This window comes from Dendrobium catenatum, unplaced genomic scaffold (genome assembly GCF_001605985.2).
Source record: "Dendrobium catenatum unplaced genomic scaffold, ASM160598v2 fragScaff_scaffold_819, whole genome shotgun sequence".
In the NCBI taxonomy this organism is placed as follows: domain Eukaryota; kingdom Viridiplantae; phylum Streptophyta; class Magnoliopsida; order Asparagales; family Orchidaceae; genus Dendrobium; species Dendrobium catenatum.
This window is the reverse complement of record NW_021319281.1, coordinates 354,274-371,291: the sequence shown is the minus strand read 5'-3', so window position 1 is coordinate 371,291 and position 17,018 is coordinate 354,274. Positions and strand designations below refer to the sequence as shown.

Here is a 17,018-nt window from a genome sequence, read left to right as displayed (position 1 = left end):
GTAATTATTAAATTTGTACTATCATATTAATCATTTTAATATTTCTATATTTATATACTTTATATCACAATCTTATATAAAACTTCAATTGCGGCAACTCTCTTACTGTTTTATGAAACAATTTCTTAATACAAAAAATTTTTTAATTTAAAATTTTTGTACTAAAAAAAATGTTTTATAAAACAATAAGAAAGCTATCCAAATAAAGCCTAAAATATAAGAAAATTAAAGCTTATCATTAGAAAACCAACCCCACAAGCGACTTAATCCTGTGGGATTGATCACAAGTCTACTTTTATTCCATTTTTCTAATTAGAAACTCAACCAAAATACAATTTTCCAATGCCAGATGATAATAAGAAGCATATATGGCTAATTAATAAACACAATTTTGCAAATTTAAGCATTGGAAGGGGAAATTAATAAAAATTTACCATGCAAACAAAAGTTCATGAAGATCACAAGGGATAATTAGAAGGAAATAACAAATACATATTTATTGTCTTAAAAAACACCAACTTGAATCAAGCATCTCAATCAAAGCTTCAATCATTCTCTTCATGGGGAAGGTACTATGCAACAAGCACATAAATGGCATAAATTATGCCTGGTATGTACCCCAATATGGTAAGCAAAAGGTCAATCCAAAACTCCACCTACACATAACAAAGAATTAGGCATATATTGATGAGGGATAAAAAAAGATCATAACATTCTTATGTGTTTTTTTTTTAATCTATTGAATTTATTTCAAGCTGAGTATAATAAAAATTAAAAAGATAATATTGATAAAATAGTATAATATAATTTATATTATGATGAACTTAAATTTTGATGAATTTGCTTTGAGATCAGTGCATTATGCATTTATTAATCTTGAAGCAAGTCCAAAAAGCATATTTTAATTCAAATTTTTTATTATTATTAAAAAATTGTGATTTAGGGAAAAAAAGGCTAAAAATAGGCTTTATATTTCGTTTGGATTCAAAAAATTGTACTAAAATTATGTTGTCAAAAGCAGTGAGAAAACTAGTAAAAGAAATCTTAATCTTAAAATAAATTCAATAATTTTAAATTATATTTTCATCATAAACCAAATTGTTTTCCACTTAAGAACATAAGAAACTACAACGAAGGAATAAACAATGAAAAAGAAATGATTAACGACTTTTAAAAATTTAGAAAAAAAAATAATTTATCCATATTTAAAAAAGATGAAGCTTCCATAATATATAAGATTATCAGATAATTAAGAACAATTTGTTTAAATTATATATAATTACATAATATTTTTTCAAAGTTAAAATTTTCACCATTGAAGAGGATAATGAGCAAACAGTGAAGAAACTCACCCCACAGCCATAGCGGAGGAAGACACCAACAGGAGGCAAGAGAATTGCCAGTACCACCTCTAAGAACGTCGCCGATCCCATCTCTCTCTCTCTCTCTCTCTCTCTCTCTCTCTCTCTCTATTTAGATCTCTTTCTCTTTCTCTCTTTCTTGATTTATACCCTAAAATTTATATGAAAAAGTAGTGAGAGAACTTTCGAGGCTTATGGTCTTTTGTAGCTGAAGCTGGCTTAGTTTGCGGCCACGTGTATTTCAATGCACGACACGTGTATGCGTTGAGCAGAAGCTGCAGGTAGGATAAGGTTGGTTTTGTTTTTATCTTTGTTTTTTTCGAAGTCTAGAATAATTTAAGATTTTTTTTTTTTATTGCCTTTGTATAACTATGATGTAAGAGAGTTTGTATTAAGTGAAATTTGTGTGGGGTTGTTTTCTAATTTAGATTTCATTTGTGATTATTTTCTTACTGTTTTTTAGAATAAATTTTTAGTACAAGATTTTATAGTCCACGTAATATGACTAAAAGGACTGAAAGGTTGATTACATCCTTATATTAGTTAATGTTAGCATTGACGGTATAACTTGAATCAATTAACTCGGAGATGTATCAAATTTCGTGCTTATAATTCTTTGGATGAGCTACTTGTAGGACATTCGATTGGTGCAATTGAGCAAACCGCATAGAATTTTAAATTCGCATCAATCGCAATGAGTAATTATTATTTATTATTGGATAGACATACCCTTCTATGTTATGAGTCTTGTATCAAGATATTAGATTGCTAGTCAAGTTTTTAGTTTTATTTGTTATTATGCATATGTAATAATTTTTATTATTTAGTGTTTATGATAATAGAATAATGTAGTAGATGTAATCTAACTTTATTTTATTGTTACATCAACTCTCATTCATTTAATGTATTTCTTGCCATAGATAATTTAATTTCTACGCATTAGTTTTATTAAGAGTTGTTTTGAGATAGCTTTCTGTCTGCTTTCATTTTTAGGTAGCTAGTAAGCACAATTTTATTTAGTAATTACTTTCTTGCTACTTTATCACTTTTTTTCATAAATTTCAGTGGTGGAAAGTTACTCTTTACAATCATATTAGTGAAGTTGTTTTCTCCACAGCAACACATCTTATAAAAAATTGTAATCATCCCAAACAGAACCTAAATATGATAAATGATCATACTGCAATTCATATTGGATGTAAAATTTATAATTATCATATTAATTATATAATACATGTTGAAATGTGTAAAAATATAGGCAATGTATGGTTATGAATAGATCAATAGAGCCCTATTGGATATTGACTAGCCGAGCCAAAAAGCACGCGTAATGACTACTTTGTAAAAAAATCGTTTGAATTTCTTAGGTTATTGTTTATCTTCCCGTAACAAAGTGGACTAAGTAGAGATAGACCTAATAAGTATTTATTTAAAAAATAGAAATGACCTTTTTTATTTTATTTAAAAGGGAATTTGACTCTTAACATAGTACAATAGAGAAAAATGATTCATATAGCTGACCCAATGTAGTAGGATACATGCTTGTTTTTGTTGTCACTTTAAAGGTAGATCGTTTTATACTTTTTTTTATTTAACCTTTTTTATCTAATTATGTTTGTTCAAAATAACTAAAATTTTATCTTGATTTATTTTAATAAACTTTTTATTTTGCCATCCTTCTATTTAAATTTCGTACTCAACCCACTTGCATTTTAAAGACTTTTTTTTAGGAGATATTTATGTCAATTATGACAAACTCATACACATAATATATACTCAAGACTCAAACTCAAGATAGTCAAGACATCTTGGTTGAAAGCCAAAGCCCCTAAACGAATAGACCAAGTTGAGTTCGGCATATTTTTAAGACATGACATCAAAATGTTTTTTATAGGGAGGGGGAGGAATAGGGGAAAAACATGCCCAATTTCATTTCAAAAATGAAAGGTTGTAAAAATTATAGTAGTTTGGTAAGAAAAAACATGCAAAATTAAAAGAAAGAAAAGAAAAATTCTAAACGAAAGCATACGCAATCTAAACAAAACTCCTTAGAGAAGGAGAAAAAAACCAAAACAACAAACAAGACTAGTAAAATTAGTCCTAAACAAGAAAATATCAAAATGAATTAGCCATGGAAACCAATTCTAGCTAAACCAGCAGAGAGACAGCTCCCATATCCATCCACCGGAACAAAGATAAAGAATCTAACTTCTAACCAAGTCATCCAATAGCAGCAGGATACTCCAATTAGAATCCAACCAACCTGCAAAGAGATAAAAACAAAAACAAGAAGCTGAACACAGCTCCTAATCTAGCAACTTACAAATCTATCGAACACCTTCCAATCAAACCAACTAAATGCAACTAGAGGTCTCTAGAAGATGCTAACCAAGCATTAATTAGACATAACCAATACCAGAAGATAGACTATGAGCCAAAAACAACAACAAACCGAGCCAACAAACACCTACAATTCAAAACAACAAGTCAAATAGCAGAACAAGACAAAAAAAAAACTAATAGAGAATCAAAACAGAGAAACAAATTAAATCCCAAAAAATAGCAAAATGAAGATAAGCAAAAATGAATAAAAAAACATCAACACCTTCCACCAAGACTAAAGAAAGGGAAACCTTCATCACAACCCCAAAAAGCAACAGAAAAATTCAACCTTGGTTGTTAGACCCAACCATCCAAGGAAAAACATATGGTTGCCAAGCCAACCATCCAAAGAAGAAAAGAGAAGGAAGCCCAATCATCATTATAAAAAACATAAAATAAACCAAACGATATAAAGAAATAAAATCAAAATGAACACATAAAACACCATCCCAAAAAAACCAATCAACAAAAAAACAAAGCCCCAGGCAAAAACCTAGCACAAGGGACCCTAAGTAACAGAGCCCTACATTGGGTGCCCATACCCACACCCTCCCACGTACCCAGGTATGGGTACGCCCATGACCTCGTGGGTGGATATGAGTGGGTACTCAACATCAGAGGACAAACTAATTTACATTAAGACATAACCAATACCGAAAGATAGACTATGAGCCAAAAACAACAACAAACCGAGCCAACAAACACCTACAATTCAAAACAACAAGTCAAATAGCAGAACATGACAAAAAAAAAAACTAATAGAGAATCAAAACAGAGAAACAAATTAAATCCCAAAAAATAGCAAAATGAAGATAAGAAAAAATGAATAAAAAAATATCAACACCCTCCACCAAGACTAAAGAAAGGGAAACCTTAATCACAACCCCAAAAAGCAACATAAAAATTCAACCTTGGTTGTTAGACCCAACCATCCAAGGAAAAACATCTGGTTGCCAAGCCAACCATCCAAAGAAGAAAAGAGAAGGAAGCCCAATCATCATTATAAAAAACATAAAATAAACCAAACGATATAAAGAAATAAATCAAAATGAACACATAAAACACCATTCCAAAAAAACCAATCAACAAAAAAACAAAGCCCCAGGCAAAAACCTAGCACAAGGGACGTTAAGTAACCTCTCTGACTAACCCAAAATAACCAATAAGAAAAAACAACACAAAGTAGCTAAAAATAACCAAGCAAAATTGGAAGCCAAAAAATATAGAAGAACCCTCACAAATTAAAAAACAAAATGCTTGATTTTGTGAAATGAAGCTCAATTGGAAGCCTTAGCCCTAATAGCAAACCTAATGCTCTTACAAATTGAGTTGGAACAACAAAATTTATTATCAAATTTCTTGCAACTTTGTTCATTCCAAATGAAATAGACAGAGCAACAAGCAGATAGAAAAAATAAGTATTTAACATTAAAAAATCAATCTAATGCCCAAATAAAATTTAGAATTTGAACTAAATTTGGTACAAGCAAAAAAAAAAAACTTAACCCATGCACAACTTTAGAAATAATCCTGAATGAAAAAACACATTCATAGAATAGATGGTTATGACGTCTTCAACATTAGAATAAAGGATACAAGTTAAAGGAACATTCAAATTCCTTTTAGCCAATAAATTAGCAATTTTCAAACTATTTAAAATGGACATCCAAGCAAAACAAGAAAATCTCATAGCATATCTTTTATGCCAAATATAAGAGTACCATTCCACTCTGGTAAGATTTTTGTAAAAAGCATTATCAAAAGTCTTAAAGAAAAATACATCACTCCATCCCAAGAAAAATTATAGATTTCTTGTTTCTTAATATAAATAGTAGAAGTAGCCACAATAATATTATTAGGAACGTAATCAGGAATCATCCATATGCCATGAGAAACCCAATCACCAATAGTACTTAAATTGATCAAATTATTTAGAATATTAATGATAACCTCATGAAGAGCTCTTCCTTTTAACCAAGGATCTCAATACAAAGATAAAGAACAATTAATGGTAATATTAAAAGAAATTTTACTTTTAATGTCTCTAGTAATGATATAGAGATCATTCTAAAACTTAGAATCCTTTCGAGAACAAAGTTTCCAATAAGAAATGTATTTGTATTTAATCCAAGAAGCTAAAAGGCAATTACCATTAATGATACGACAAATAAGAGAACAACTATATGCAAAATTAAGGCATCATGATCCGGTATACCAAGCCCCCTAACCTTTTAGGCTTGCAAATCTCTTTCTAAGAAGTCATATGAATTTTCTAACAGAAGTTTCACCATAAAAAAAGAAAATTAGAACAAGCTTTCTTAATAAATTTAAAACAAGTTTTAGGCAAAGAAAACCCTATAATCCAATACGAAACACCATTGGAAAAAGTAAAATTAATAAACTGGAATATTCCCGCTAAAGATAAAATCTTAGCTATCCAACAAGCAAGCTAGAAGAGTTGTAATTTTATTAAGAAAAGGCTGAAAATCTACTAGAGTGAGCCTTTTAATTACTAGAAATAGGCAGCCCTAAATATTTCATTGCATTTTGAGAAATAGGAATACCCTCTAACCAATTTCCTTTGATATAGAACAACCCTAGAGAAATTGATAAAGCTTTTAGAATGATTGATAAATAAACCAAAAGCCTTAGAAAAATAATCCATTATTTCCACCAACTTTTTCACATTATAAATAAAAGCTTTACCAAAAATAAAAACATCATCAGCATAAAGTAAATGAGAAACAGAACTCTCTTCAGAATTAACCCTCTCAAAATGATCTACTTGATACTTATTTTCCTGAAGGTTAGCTAGATAAATCATCCATAATAATATAGAAAAGATAAGGTGAAAGAGGACACCCTTGACAAAGATCAGAAGAAGAACTAAAGAAACCATTAATAGAACCATAACACATTAGAAAAAAAAAATATCTTTAATACAACTTTTAATCTAAGAAATAAAAATCTTAGGAAAGTCTTTCTAAGTCAATCCATTATAAAGAAATTCTCTAGATATAATATCAAAAGCTTTATGTATATCTAATTTTGAGTGAAAGAAATTATCTTTACCCAAACAATTTAATTCTTTGAATAATTCAGAACCAAGAATAATATTATCCATAATAAATATCTTTTTAATCAAACCTAATGCTAGAATGAATAATAAAAGGCATCACATCCTGCATCATGTTTTTAATACAATGCAAATAGTATAATATTCTATTTGGAGAGTATAATGTGGAGCTATTTACTTCCTTAAATTTTTATTTTTTTATATAGCTTATGTATAGATTGTAAATAGGTACTTTATATATAAGAAGAAAAGGAGAAACTTTTCACTTGAGCTTGAGCTTTTTGATATGAATATTTCTAATGCTTATTTGCAATCAACCTTTGTTCTATGGAATAATATTGTCAAGATATTCTCCCATCAATAAATATACATAGGAAAAAGTTCATTGAGTATGACAAATAATAAATAATATTTCAGATCCACCAATTTAAAAATATATAAAAATTATAATTTAAATGAAACATAAAAAAATAGTCTTTAGAAAATAAAATAGCATATAGTATAATAACTTTCCAAGTTATTATTATCTTAAAAGATAATATTATCAAACCATATCTTTCAAATACACATCATGGGTATGCATCTTTCATATAAGTTATATCATAATTTTATAACCATAAATAGCTTATTTACAATTATTACATCTCCCCTTAATTTTTTTTTTTTTTTTGCAACATTTGAGCCATTAAGGCAAACTCACAAACATCTTATATATAAGCTTTAAACTCAAGACCTCTTGATTAGTAGTCAAAGCCCTCAACCAGCAGATCAAGATGAGCTGCGTCCTTAATAAATATATATAATTAGACCTCTTTTTAAGTGTTGAAATCAAGGAGTTGCTAATGGAGGCTTTTGCCACCCTTAATTTGAAATAAATCCTCTAATATTAAGCATTTCAATGAAAATTTCACCATCAAAAAGTTAAATGCATAATGTAATTTAATATCAATCATATTTTATGACTAATCATTAATCATGAATATTTTTAATATTAGTATATTTATCATATTATAAATATCATAATTATATTAATTAATTCATTTGAATCTAAATTTATTTATTTTAGTTATTATTGATAATAATTTAAAAAATTAGTAAAGTAAAAAAAACTCTTTGAAACCCTTCAACTGCCAAGAAAGGGTTTTAAGAAGCAACCCTCTCAAAACACTACAAAAAATATACTTCAATTCAAAAGTTCTATTATTGTTACAAAATGTTTTGCATCATATTTTATGGATTTAAAAAATTGCAAATGATTTTCAGCAAGCATTATAAGAAAGTCACAAAATATCTCAAAATGTAGCATTTGGTATCAACAACCAAACATTTCCCTATTATTTCTAATGCATGATAATTGTTGCCAAACATGATAAAAATGACCATATATGCTCACATTGATCAACTAATTCGGTTGGTTTTAAATTTATCTATTTTATTCCTAAACAATTAGCTTAGCAATAAAGATTATCAACTTACTATTATAAAATAAGATAGAAACTACATTGATAGCATATATTGAGAAATATACTATGATGAGTTTTGAGGAAGAATCAATTAATAATTTTGATGAAATAAAGAAGCACCAAATGTAAATAAAAATATTTAATCATAATAGTTCGATTGATTTTTTTTTTTTTTTTAGTTTTAAATGCTGTTGAGAAACATAAAATAACTTAAGTGTTGCAGAGATGAGAATGATCAGGTAGATAAGTGGCTTCACTCTTAGAAAGAATGTGAAACGAGAATATATGTGAAAGGTTGGAATGACTTTAGTGACAGATAAAATTAGAGAGTATCGCCTTAGATGATTTGGACATAAAATGTTGGTCTTTTGATGACCCGATTATGATAGTAGATATATTTGATTTGGCTTATATTAAGATGAGTAGATGTAGACTTAATAAGATTTTGTTAAAACATATTAGAAATAACTTTTTTATTAGATTTAGACGAGAATTTGACTCTTAACATAGTACAATAGAGAAAAATGATTTATATAGCCTACCCCGTGTAGTATGATACCTGCTCGTTGTTGTTGCCGCTTTAAAGATTGTTCTTTTTATACTTTTTATATTTAATCTTTTTTATCTAATTATGCTTGTTCAAAAATAACTAAATTTTTTATTTTAATTTATTTTAATATTTTTTTTTATTTTACCATCCTTTTATTTCATAAAAAAAACTCAAATTTAATAGATTTTGATTGAGAGCCAAAGCTCCACGAATTGATCAATATGAGCTGGGCAAATTTTGAAGACTTGAAATCAAAATGTCAATTAGATTCGGTAGCGTTAGATGGGTCCACTATATAGTACTCTGGTCATTGTCTTCCCGCCCCAGCAAAAAACCTGGGAATAGCTCGCGGAAGAAACAGAGCAATCCAGGTAAAAGAAAGAGGGATCGAGGGAGAGAAATATAGAGGGCCTCTTCTTCCTGCATCTATGCTTCAAGACGCAATTTATCAATGTCTTTTTTGACATCAGATCCCTCTAGGTGAACAATCTCTGCTTTCGTTTCTCTTTCTTCTACTTCGTTATAACTTTATCCCAGAGATGAAAGGAGAAAACTGAGCCCTTGCTTGCCTGGTTCTTCTCTTCTTTACCCTCTTCTTCTTTAGTGACCGAATTGCGACCAAGCAAACTCTCTATGGCTTCTTGCCTTTTTCTTTCTTCATATTAGAAATCTTTTATTGTTTCTCAATCTCTTCCCTCCTCTCACTCACCCATTCCACATTGTTTGAGGTCTTCTTGTTCTTGTTTGAAGGTCGGAGGAGAAACCACAAATTGACTCAAACCAGCCATCGACATCTTCGCAGGAAAAAGAACAGTGTAAAGCTTGCACCTTTGATAGATCTCCATCAGAAATGGTTTCCCACTACAGCAAAAATAAGGGAGAAACTCATCGGTTTTGCTCAGCTTGCCTCAAATATCTTATATATTTGCATGGCTACCCTGCTACCTGCGCCTTCTGTGAAGAATCTCTCATTGATGAAGATTATTGGCAAGTCTTGTCACCAAACCTTAAGGAATTGGTGAGCATGCTCAAAGAAGAGAAATCCATTCCTGCTAAGGAAAAAGCCTACTGCGCAAACCAACGGTGCTCGGCTCTGCACTCAAAGGCTGAAGCGAGGCTACCTGAAGAAGAACTCTCCAAGCTAGATTATGACGCTTCTGGACTTGCAGAGTGCAAGAAATGCAAGCAGCGTTTCTGCTTGAACTGCCACGTTCCGTGGCATGATTTCATGTCATGTGAAGATTACAAGAAATCTGATCTTGCAAGGGAGCGCGAGGTTGATGATAAGAGGTTGTTCAGGCTTGCAGAGAGGAAATTATGGATTACGTGCAATGAATGCGAAAGGATTATAGAGCTATATGGAATCTGCAAGAATGTTCATTGCAGGCATATTTCTTTAATTTCTCTAATAATCTTTTGAAAAAAAAAATTTGATTTATTTGAAGAGGTGATGAGTTATATAATTGCATACAATAGAATAAAAATAGAAAATAAATATGATTTTAACAAATGAAATTCAAGCACTTTGTTTGTTGTTTTCTTTTTAAATAACTTGATGAGAATCTTCTTACAGGTGCGGAAACAAGTTCAGGAGCACAAATCGCAAAGATTAATAACTGCAGAAAGGAATAAGTAATAAGTTTGTGCTAATTCTGACGAAAGGGGAGATGATCTTGCTGGTGATAAAGACTGGTGCTGCTTACATAGTTTCTTTGTACTTTTGGAGTAGAGGAGGTGATATTTTACATTCAGCTATGTTGGCGGGTTGTTGAAGTTTTTTAGAGTATTTTTGTTTAAGACTGCTTCATTTGTTTGAGTTCATCTTTTGGAGATTAGTAATGCATGATTAAGCTGATAATGATGAAGGCTTCGTTTGAGATTACAGTAATATAAGATATACGATGATTAATAATGTAAATCGATTTATTCCCAGATATTGAGTATCCACCCATTCCCAACCACAAAGTCATAGGCGTATGTATAGTATACCCATACCGATTGAGGATTGAGTATTGGTTGATACATGAGTGGGCGTAAATATGAATATTCAATACAGTGCTAAAGATAAAGACTTCTTCTCTTTATAATGGGAACTTCATGAAGCCACTTTCTCATCTCCTTTAAAATCATTACCTCCACATAGCAACTTGCTACAAAATTCATGCCCTCAATGAGCATCATCACTATCAATGGCAACCAAATTAAATCCAAAAATGATACCTCACAACAACATAGATTGAAGCCATAAACAACAAAGGGTGTCCTTGTTAGCTCTAACAAGAACTCTTCAGGGAAGAGATTTCACTTCAATTCGGAAGTCGAAGGTGTTTTATTTTGTCACAGCGCTCGAAGCTGCTCTAAGCATTACAAACCATTGCATGAACATCAAACTAAATCAACTAACAATCAAGCTGATCAATGAAGAACTTCAAACCTCCAGGTACAATATCTAGAGCTCGTTTCTAATATTATCATTGTGAAATAGCCAATATAAGCTAAAAGATGCGTACAGTTTTCAAGAGCAAGAGGATATTCGGAGAAAGCTACTCAGACAAGCTAACCAAAACACTTCAATGCACATAGCTTAACATATTAAAGTTGAAATAAACCATCAGATTCCTCAATAGAAAATTAGTTCAAACTCACCAAATATCCGCAAATACAAACACAACAAATAATCAAAATCCCACCGCCACCGTCTATCAAGCACCCAGTTCTGCAAATAGATGCCAGACAGCGATACCGGATTAGACACAGACCATAACCTACATAACTCACGATACAAGGCACTGTAAATAAATACTAAAACACCAGTAGCAAAGCTTCATCACTTTTCACTTCTTCTTGGCAGCGGATTTCGTCACCTTGGCACCAGAGGCATCCTTCTTCTCCACGCTCTTGATAACCCCAACAGCCACAGTTTGTCGCATGTCCCTCACAGCAAAACGACCGAGAGGAGGATACTCGGAGAAAGTTTCAACAACCATGGGCTTAGTTGGAATCATCTTTACAAAGCCTGCATCACCATTCTTCAAAAACTTGGGCTCCTTCTCAAGCTCCTTGCCTGATCGCCTATCGATCTTTGTAAGGATCTCAGCAAATTTGACAGCAATGTGACAGGTGTGGCAATCTAGGACTGGAGCATATCCATTGCCAATCTGACCAGGGTGGTTCATGATGATAACCTGGGAGGTAAAGTTGGCGGCTTCCTTTGCGGGATCATCCTTCGAGTTCGATGCGACGAAACCTCGCTTTAGATCCTTCACAGCCACATTCTTCACATTGAAACCAACATTGTCTCCAGGGAGGGCCTCTTGTAAAGCTTCATGATGCATCTCAACGGACTTAACTTCAGTTGTCAGACCTGTAGGGCCAAAGGTTACAACCATACCAGGCTTCAAAACACCAGTTTCGACACGTCCAACAGGCACAGTACCAATGCCTCCAATCTTGTAGACATCCTGAAGTGGGAGCCTTAATGGCTTGTCAGTTGGCCTCTTGGGCTCTTGGATCAAGTCAAGAGCATCAAGAAGAGTTGGACCTTTGTACCAATCAAGATTGGTGGACCTCTCAATCATGTTGTCACCCTCAAAACCAGAGATGGGTACAAATGGGATCTTTTCAGGGTTGTAACCAACCTTCTTCAGGTAGGAAGATACCTCCTTGACAATTTCATCATACCTTGCCTTGGAGTATTTGGGTGTGGTTGCATCCATCTATCACAATCAACGTATGCAGTAAATATACTAGAGAAATAACATGGATATAACATAAGTATTTGATAAGTATTATCGTTCAAGAAACAAAAATCTCAGTTCAAATGATTAAGTAGCATGTAATACTACGTAAATGAACGTTTTGAAGATAGAAACCTGCACATGCATGATTATAAATAAACTGACAAATGCAAATAAGATTTGGACTGTCAGAATTGACAAGCCAAACTTCAAATGAATGGACGCAAAATAATAATATCAGACCAATTTAATCAAAATACATTTCCCAATTTTACACATATTTGCTAACGTTAATGCAGACTTTGATCCATAAACTGTCTTATAATAGATGTCAAAATCTACTTTTGCAGGCAACTCAGGCCTAGTTTGATTGGTCATTTTGTGCTTATTCCTTTTTAATTTTAAATTTACTGTTTGCTTCCTCAAACCACGTTCCCAATAACACCGTTTTCTTTTCATTTTTCTACTGTTTTAAGAAAGCTTTTTATATATGCTTCCCCGTTATAAAACTCCTTTCTCTAAACCGATGTTTCTTAAAACTACCTTTTACAAAAGTACCTGATAACCAAACAAAGCATCATTAAGTCAGACACTTAAGAAAATACTGATTAAATATACCAAAAAGAAAACATGAAAAAAGTAAAACCATACACAAATGCACATCTTTCATGGAATATTAAAATTGTTTATACCATGCAGTAATGAACATGAAATGCAAAAATGAAAAACGAAATAATGAAGGAACACCCACAAAACAACAGGAAATAACGGTAGATGAAAAGAGCCATGATTTAACCTTGTTGCAGCAGCAAATCATTTGCTTGACACCAAGAGTGAAGGCAAGCAAGGCATGTTCACGTGTTTGTCCGTCCTTAGAGATGCCTGCTTCAAAACCACCAGTTGTAGAATCAATGATAAGGACAGCGCAATCTGCTTGAGAGGTGCCAGTGATCATGTTCTTAATAAAGTCACGGTGTCCAGGAGCATCAATGACAGTGCAATAGTACTTGGTGGTCTCAAACTTCCAAAGAGCAATGTCGATTGTGATTCCACGCTCCCGTTCTGCCTTCAGCTTGTCAAGAACCCAAGCATACTTGAATGATCTCTTGTTCATCTCAGCTGCTTCCTTCTCAAATCTCTCTATTACACGTTTGTCAATCCCACCAAGCTTATAGATGAGATGCCCAGTAGTTGTGGATTTGCCAGAGTCGACATGGCCAATGACCACAATGTTGATATGAACCTTCTCCTTACCCATGGTTACTGTATCGGTAGCAAGCATACAATTATTAGAATTATCGTTCTTTGAGTGGATTGAAGGAAGAAAGACATAATATATGCATGCTTTAAGAGAAAATATGATATAATCTTATAAAATGGGAAAACCGCAACAGGTTTCATGGCGTCAAAAAAATTCTCTTCACACATAAAATAAAACATTGAGCTAGCATGCTCTAAACTTTGCATTCAAATAGCAAGATACAGAGAGAAAGAGTTAGACTACTATTCATTTAGATTGAAAGATTCATTTCTCCTTGCACATCTTTCACCCAAAATTTTGAATGGCTACCATCAAAAGTGGAAATAATAATTAAGTAATCCATGTTGTATTTCATTTGTTAAGATAGAATCATGGTAAATATTTCAGCTTCTAACAAAAAATTTTTTGCGAAATTTTGGGCCTGTATATTTAATGCAAAACCATAAACAAGCAAGCCTCCTTCAGTGAAGAAAAAAATGAATGTTTTTACCAAAAACAAAGAAAACAAATAAAAGCACTGAAATAAACAAATAAAATGTATGAGAGAGAGAAATCCAGAGCTATCGCTCTGAACATGAAAACTCCCTATTTTTCAAATTTTATATATGCCTCTAGAACAAAGCCATCAAGACGCTCTAAACATTGTATCTTGAAGCCGAAAGGAGAGACATGTGTAATACAAATAACCATATATTTCTTAAGTTATTTGCATGAAATCTTGAGACCAACAAGGGTACGATTGAAAGCCATCCCAACACTTATTAAAGAATCAAGAAGATATAAATGGAGATGGTAAAGAAACATAAAACTAAAAACAGAGGCCTTTATCCCAATATTTCTCTCAGATTAAACAACTTCGAACAATACAGACAAACATGATGATATAACCACACAGCAGCGTCTTGATTTCGTAGATCTACAAAGATTACAAACGTTTAAACGGGATCTATCGTCCGATTAAATTATTAATTAGCGAGAAAAACTGCTGAGACGAAAAAAAAAAGACACGCACAGCAGAAACAGCAGAAACCTACTAAAGACATCAAGATTTTATAATCCTCCGGTACAAACTTCAATCTAAATAATATAAATCAAAAAAGCTTGTGAAAAGAAAGAAAGAATGCAAGACTTCAGCAGCAAACCTTAGATCTTCAGAAGCGAAAGAGCGACGGCTGCTATAGGTGGGAAGCAGCAAAGAGGGCGCAGAAAGGATATCATTCTGCGTATTTATAGAGGTGGGGCAAAAGCCGCTCAAAGGGATCATCTAGGGTTTCCGTCCCCAGCCGGGCAAAAGAGGCGCATCTCGCCGTCCAACGTCAACAGTCTGGTCGGTCGGGATTTATTAGGGCTCGAGTTAGTTAACCCACACGGTTGTCACGAGGTTAACTAGAGTAAATGCACTGTTTAAATAATAATAAATTAATTATTATGATAGAAAATAGGGGGTGTAAAAGAGTCAGCTTACACAACTCTCCTTGGCCTATTGGTTGAGAGCTTAGGCTTCCAACTAAGAGGTCCAAGGTTCGAGTTTATGTGTATACGTTGTGTGTATGAGTTTGCCTTTATTGGCCTAAATGTCTAAAAAAAAGAGTCAGCTTGAGTTTGATTGATTAATCTAATTAGAACTGGAGCTATTCTATGAGGTTGAGCAGGTTAATTTATTATGAAAAAAGATAAATTAATTATGATATAAGAAAGCAAAATAAATAAATAAATAAATAATATATATAAGGGGATGAAAAATTAATTTAAGAATGAACCAAAATGGAGGATATAAGGACATATTCAAAAGCAACTGGTACTTAAAATCCCGATTTCAATAGAAACTGATATATACTCATCATGTTTCAATATAAATCAGAACTTTCTCATCTAGTTTCTATTGAAATCGGAACTTCCTCACTCGGTTTCAATAGAAATCAGAATTCCTCTATCATTTATGAATAATTTGTACTAATTATATGTATAATTTATTATATATTTAAGTAAATTATTACAATATGATTTAAATTATATATTATGGACATTATAGTGTATTACATTTATATCAAAATAATATATTAATTGAACAGTAACGAATAGATGATGATATTTATTTAAGTATATGATTTGTAATAGTTAATGGTTCTTTCGTAACATGACAGCTCTGTAAAAAATAATTATTGTATAATTGTTGTGGACATTGAATTCATCTATTCAAAATTCTCATTCAGAGCATAGGATCCTTAAGGTGGTTCGTTCATTGTGCATTAACATGCCTTGTAGCTTATAGGCAAATGAAATGTGTTTGTGGAAGGGCCCATCGCTCGACAAGGACATTGATTAGGTAATGGTCTAGCCTAACATAATGTACATGTCATATCACATCCATTCTAACAAGGTGCCCTCTATAAATGAATCTTCGACAAACAACTAGTCACTTTTGTGTCATGTGTAGGTGAGCAGCCTCTAATAACACAAAAGCCTATGGATTTAAATAAAATTGTTACGAATACATCAAACAATTTTTGCAAGGTTGACTAACAACAAAGAAAATGACAACATATGGTCCAAATTAAAATCTAATAATGTCCAGCACACTTCAAGAAAACACATTAGTACATTTTAGCCTTCAAGAATATTAGTTATTTGATGCTATTGAACAATGTCTTTACATGGATATTTATGTTTTTTAGTATATATTGAAGTTGTTTATATCTGTTATGTGTATAGCTGTCTTCTGGAAGTGTTTTTGTTTATGTTTGCAGGTGTGGAAATGCAATTGTTGGCTGTGAATGATTTTTTTTTTGTCAATGCTACAGGTTTTCGAATGATTTTGTGTCGGAAATACTACGAAAATGACAATACAACGAATCATTACAATCATGTCGTCGTTTATTTGGACGACGAAAATTTCCGGCGCATTATATACCATCCTTTCCACCGGCGTCTTTCGGCATCCGTTATGCGCCGTAAACAAGTCGTAGCTTATTTACGGTGCATCTACGGCGTTTTATCCACCAGTAATTTCAGCGTATCCATACGACGTAAACTTCTGGCGTAGTTATCGCCGGAATTTCCGATTGAAAATCGCCGGCTTCGCGAGCATTTTTTGCACCAGTAATGCGTTGGAGATGGCGCCAAAACGTTTTCCGGCGTCTTAAAAACGCAGGAAAGTTTTTTCCGACGCGAACCAAACCGGCGCACAA

General features: G+C 32.4%; 3 protein-coding genes across 3 annotated transcripts; 1 reads left to right on the top strand and 2 right to left on the bottom strand.

The window, feature by feature from the left end:
- Positions 1-249: 249 nt before the first annotated feature.
- Positions 250-1,589, bottom strand: LOC110113830 (low temperature-induced protein lt101.2). The gene is made up of 2 exons (XM_020846532.2): positions 1,353-1,589; positions 250-656 (listed from the first exon to the last, which is right to left on the bottom strand). The coding sequence occupies exons 1-2, from the start codon at positions 1,431-1,433 to the stop codon at positions 573-575; spliced, it is 165 nt and encodes a 54-aa protein (XP_020702191.1). The 5' UTR covers positions 1,434-1,589; the 3' UTR covers positions 250-572.
- An 8,093-nt stretch (positions 1,590-9,682) lies between these two features.
- Positions 9,683-10,445, top strand: LOC110113828 (ATP-dependent RNA helicase DEAH11, chloroplastic-like). The gene is made up of 2 exons (XM_020846529.1): positions 9,683-10,218; positions 10,406-10,445. The coding sequence occupies exons 1-2, from the start codon at positions 9,683-9,685 to the stop codon at positions 10,443-10,445; spliced, it is 576 nt and encodes a 191-aa protein (XP_020702188.1).
- A 971-nt stretch (positions 10,446-11,416) lies between these two features.
- LOC110113826 (elongation factor 1-alpha) lies at positions 11,417-15,129 on the bottom strand. Its single transcript, XM_020846528.2, has 3 exons — positions 14,973-15,129; positions 13,366-13,832; positions 11,417-12,548 (listed from the first exon to the last, which is right to left on the bottom strand). The coding sequence occupies exons 2-3, from the start codon at positions 13,825-13,827 to the stop codon at positions 11,667-11,669; spliced, it is 1,344 nt and encodes a 447-aa protein (XP_020702187.1). The 5' UTR covers positions 13,828-13,832; positions 14,973-15,129; the 3' UTR covers positions 11,417-11,666.
- Positions 15,130-17,018: the final 1,889 nt, after the last annotated feature.

What these genes read in the sequence shown, in the direction of transcription:
- LOC110113830 (XM_020846532.2), bottom strand. Translation starts at nt 1,433, where the DNA reads ATGGGATCGGCGACGTTCTTAGAGGTGGTACTGGCAATTCTCTTGCCT. An exon ending in TCCTCCGCTATGGCTGTGGG is followed by an intron (nt 657 to 1,352) that starts GTGAGTTTCTTC and finishes TGTTATGTGTAG; the next exon opens with GTGGAGTTTTGGATTGACCT.
- LOC110113828 (XM_020846529.1), top strand. Translation starts at nt 9,683, where the DNA reads ATGGTTTCCCACTACAGCAAAAATAAGGGAGAAACTCATCGGTTTTGC. An exon ending in TGCAAGAATGTTCATTGCAG is followed by an intron (nt 10,219 to 10,405) that starts GCATATTTCTTT and finishes ATCTTCTTACAG; the next exon opens with GTGCGGAAACAAGTTCAGGA.
- LOC110113826 (XM_020846528.2), bottom strand. Translation starts at nt 13,827, where the DNA reads ATGGGTAAGGAGAAGGTTCATATCAACATTGTGGTCATTGGCCATGTC. An exon ending in TGATTTGCTGCTGCAACAAG is followed by an intron (nt 12,549 to 13,365) that starts GTTAAATCATGG and finishes TGATTGTGATAG; the next exon opens with ATGGATGCAACCACACCCAA.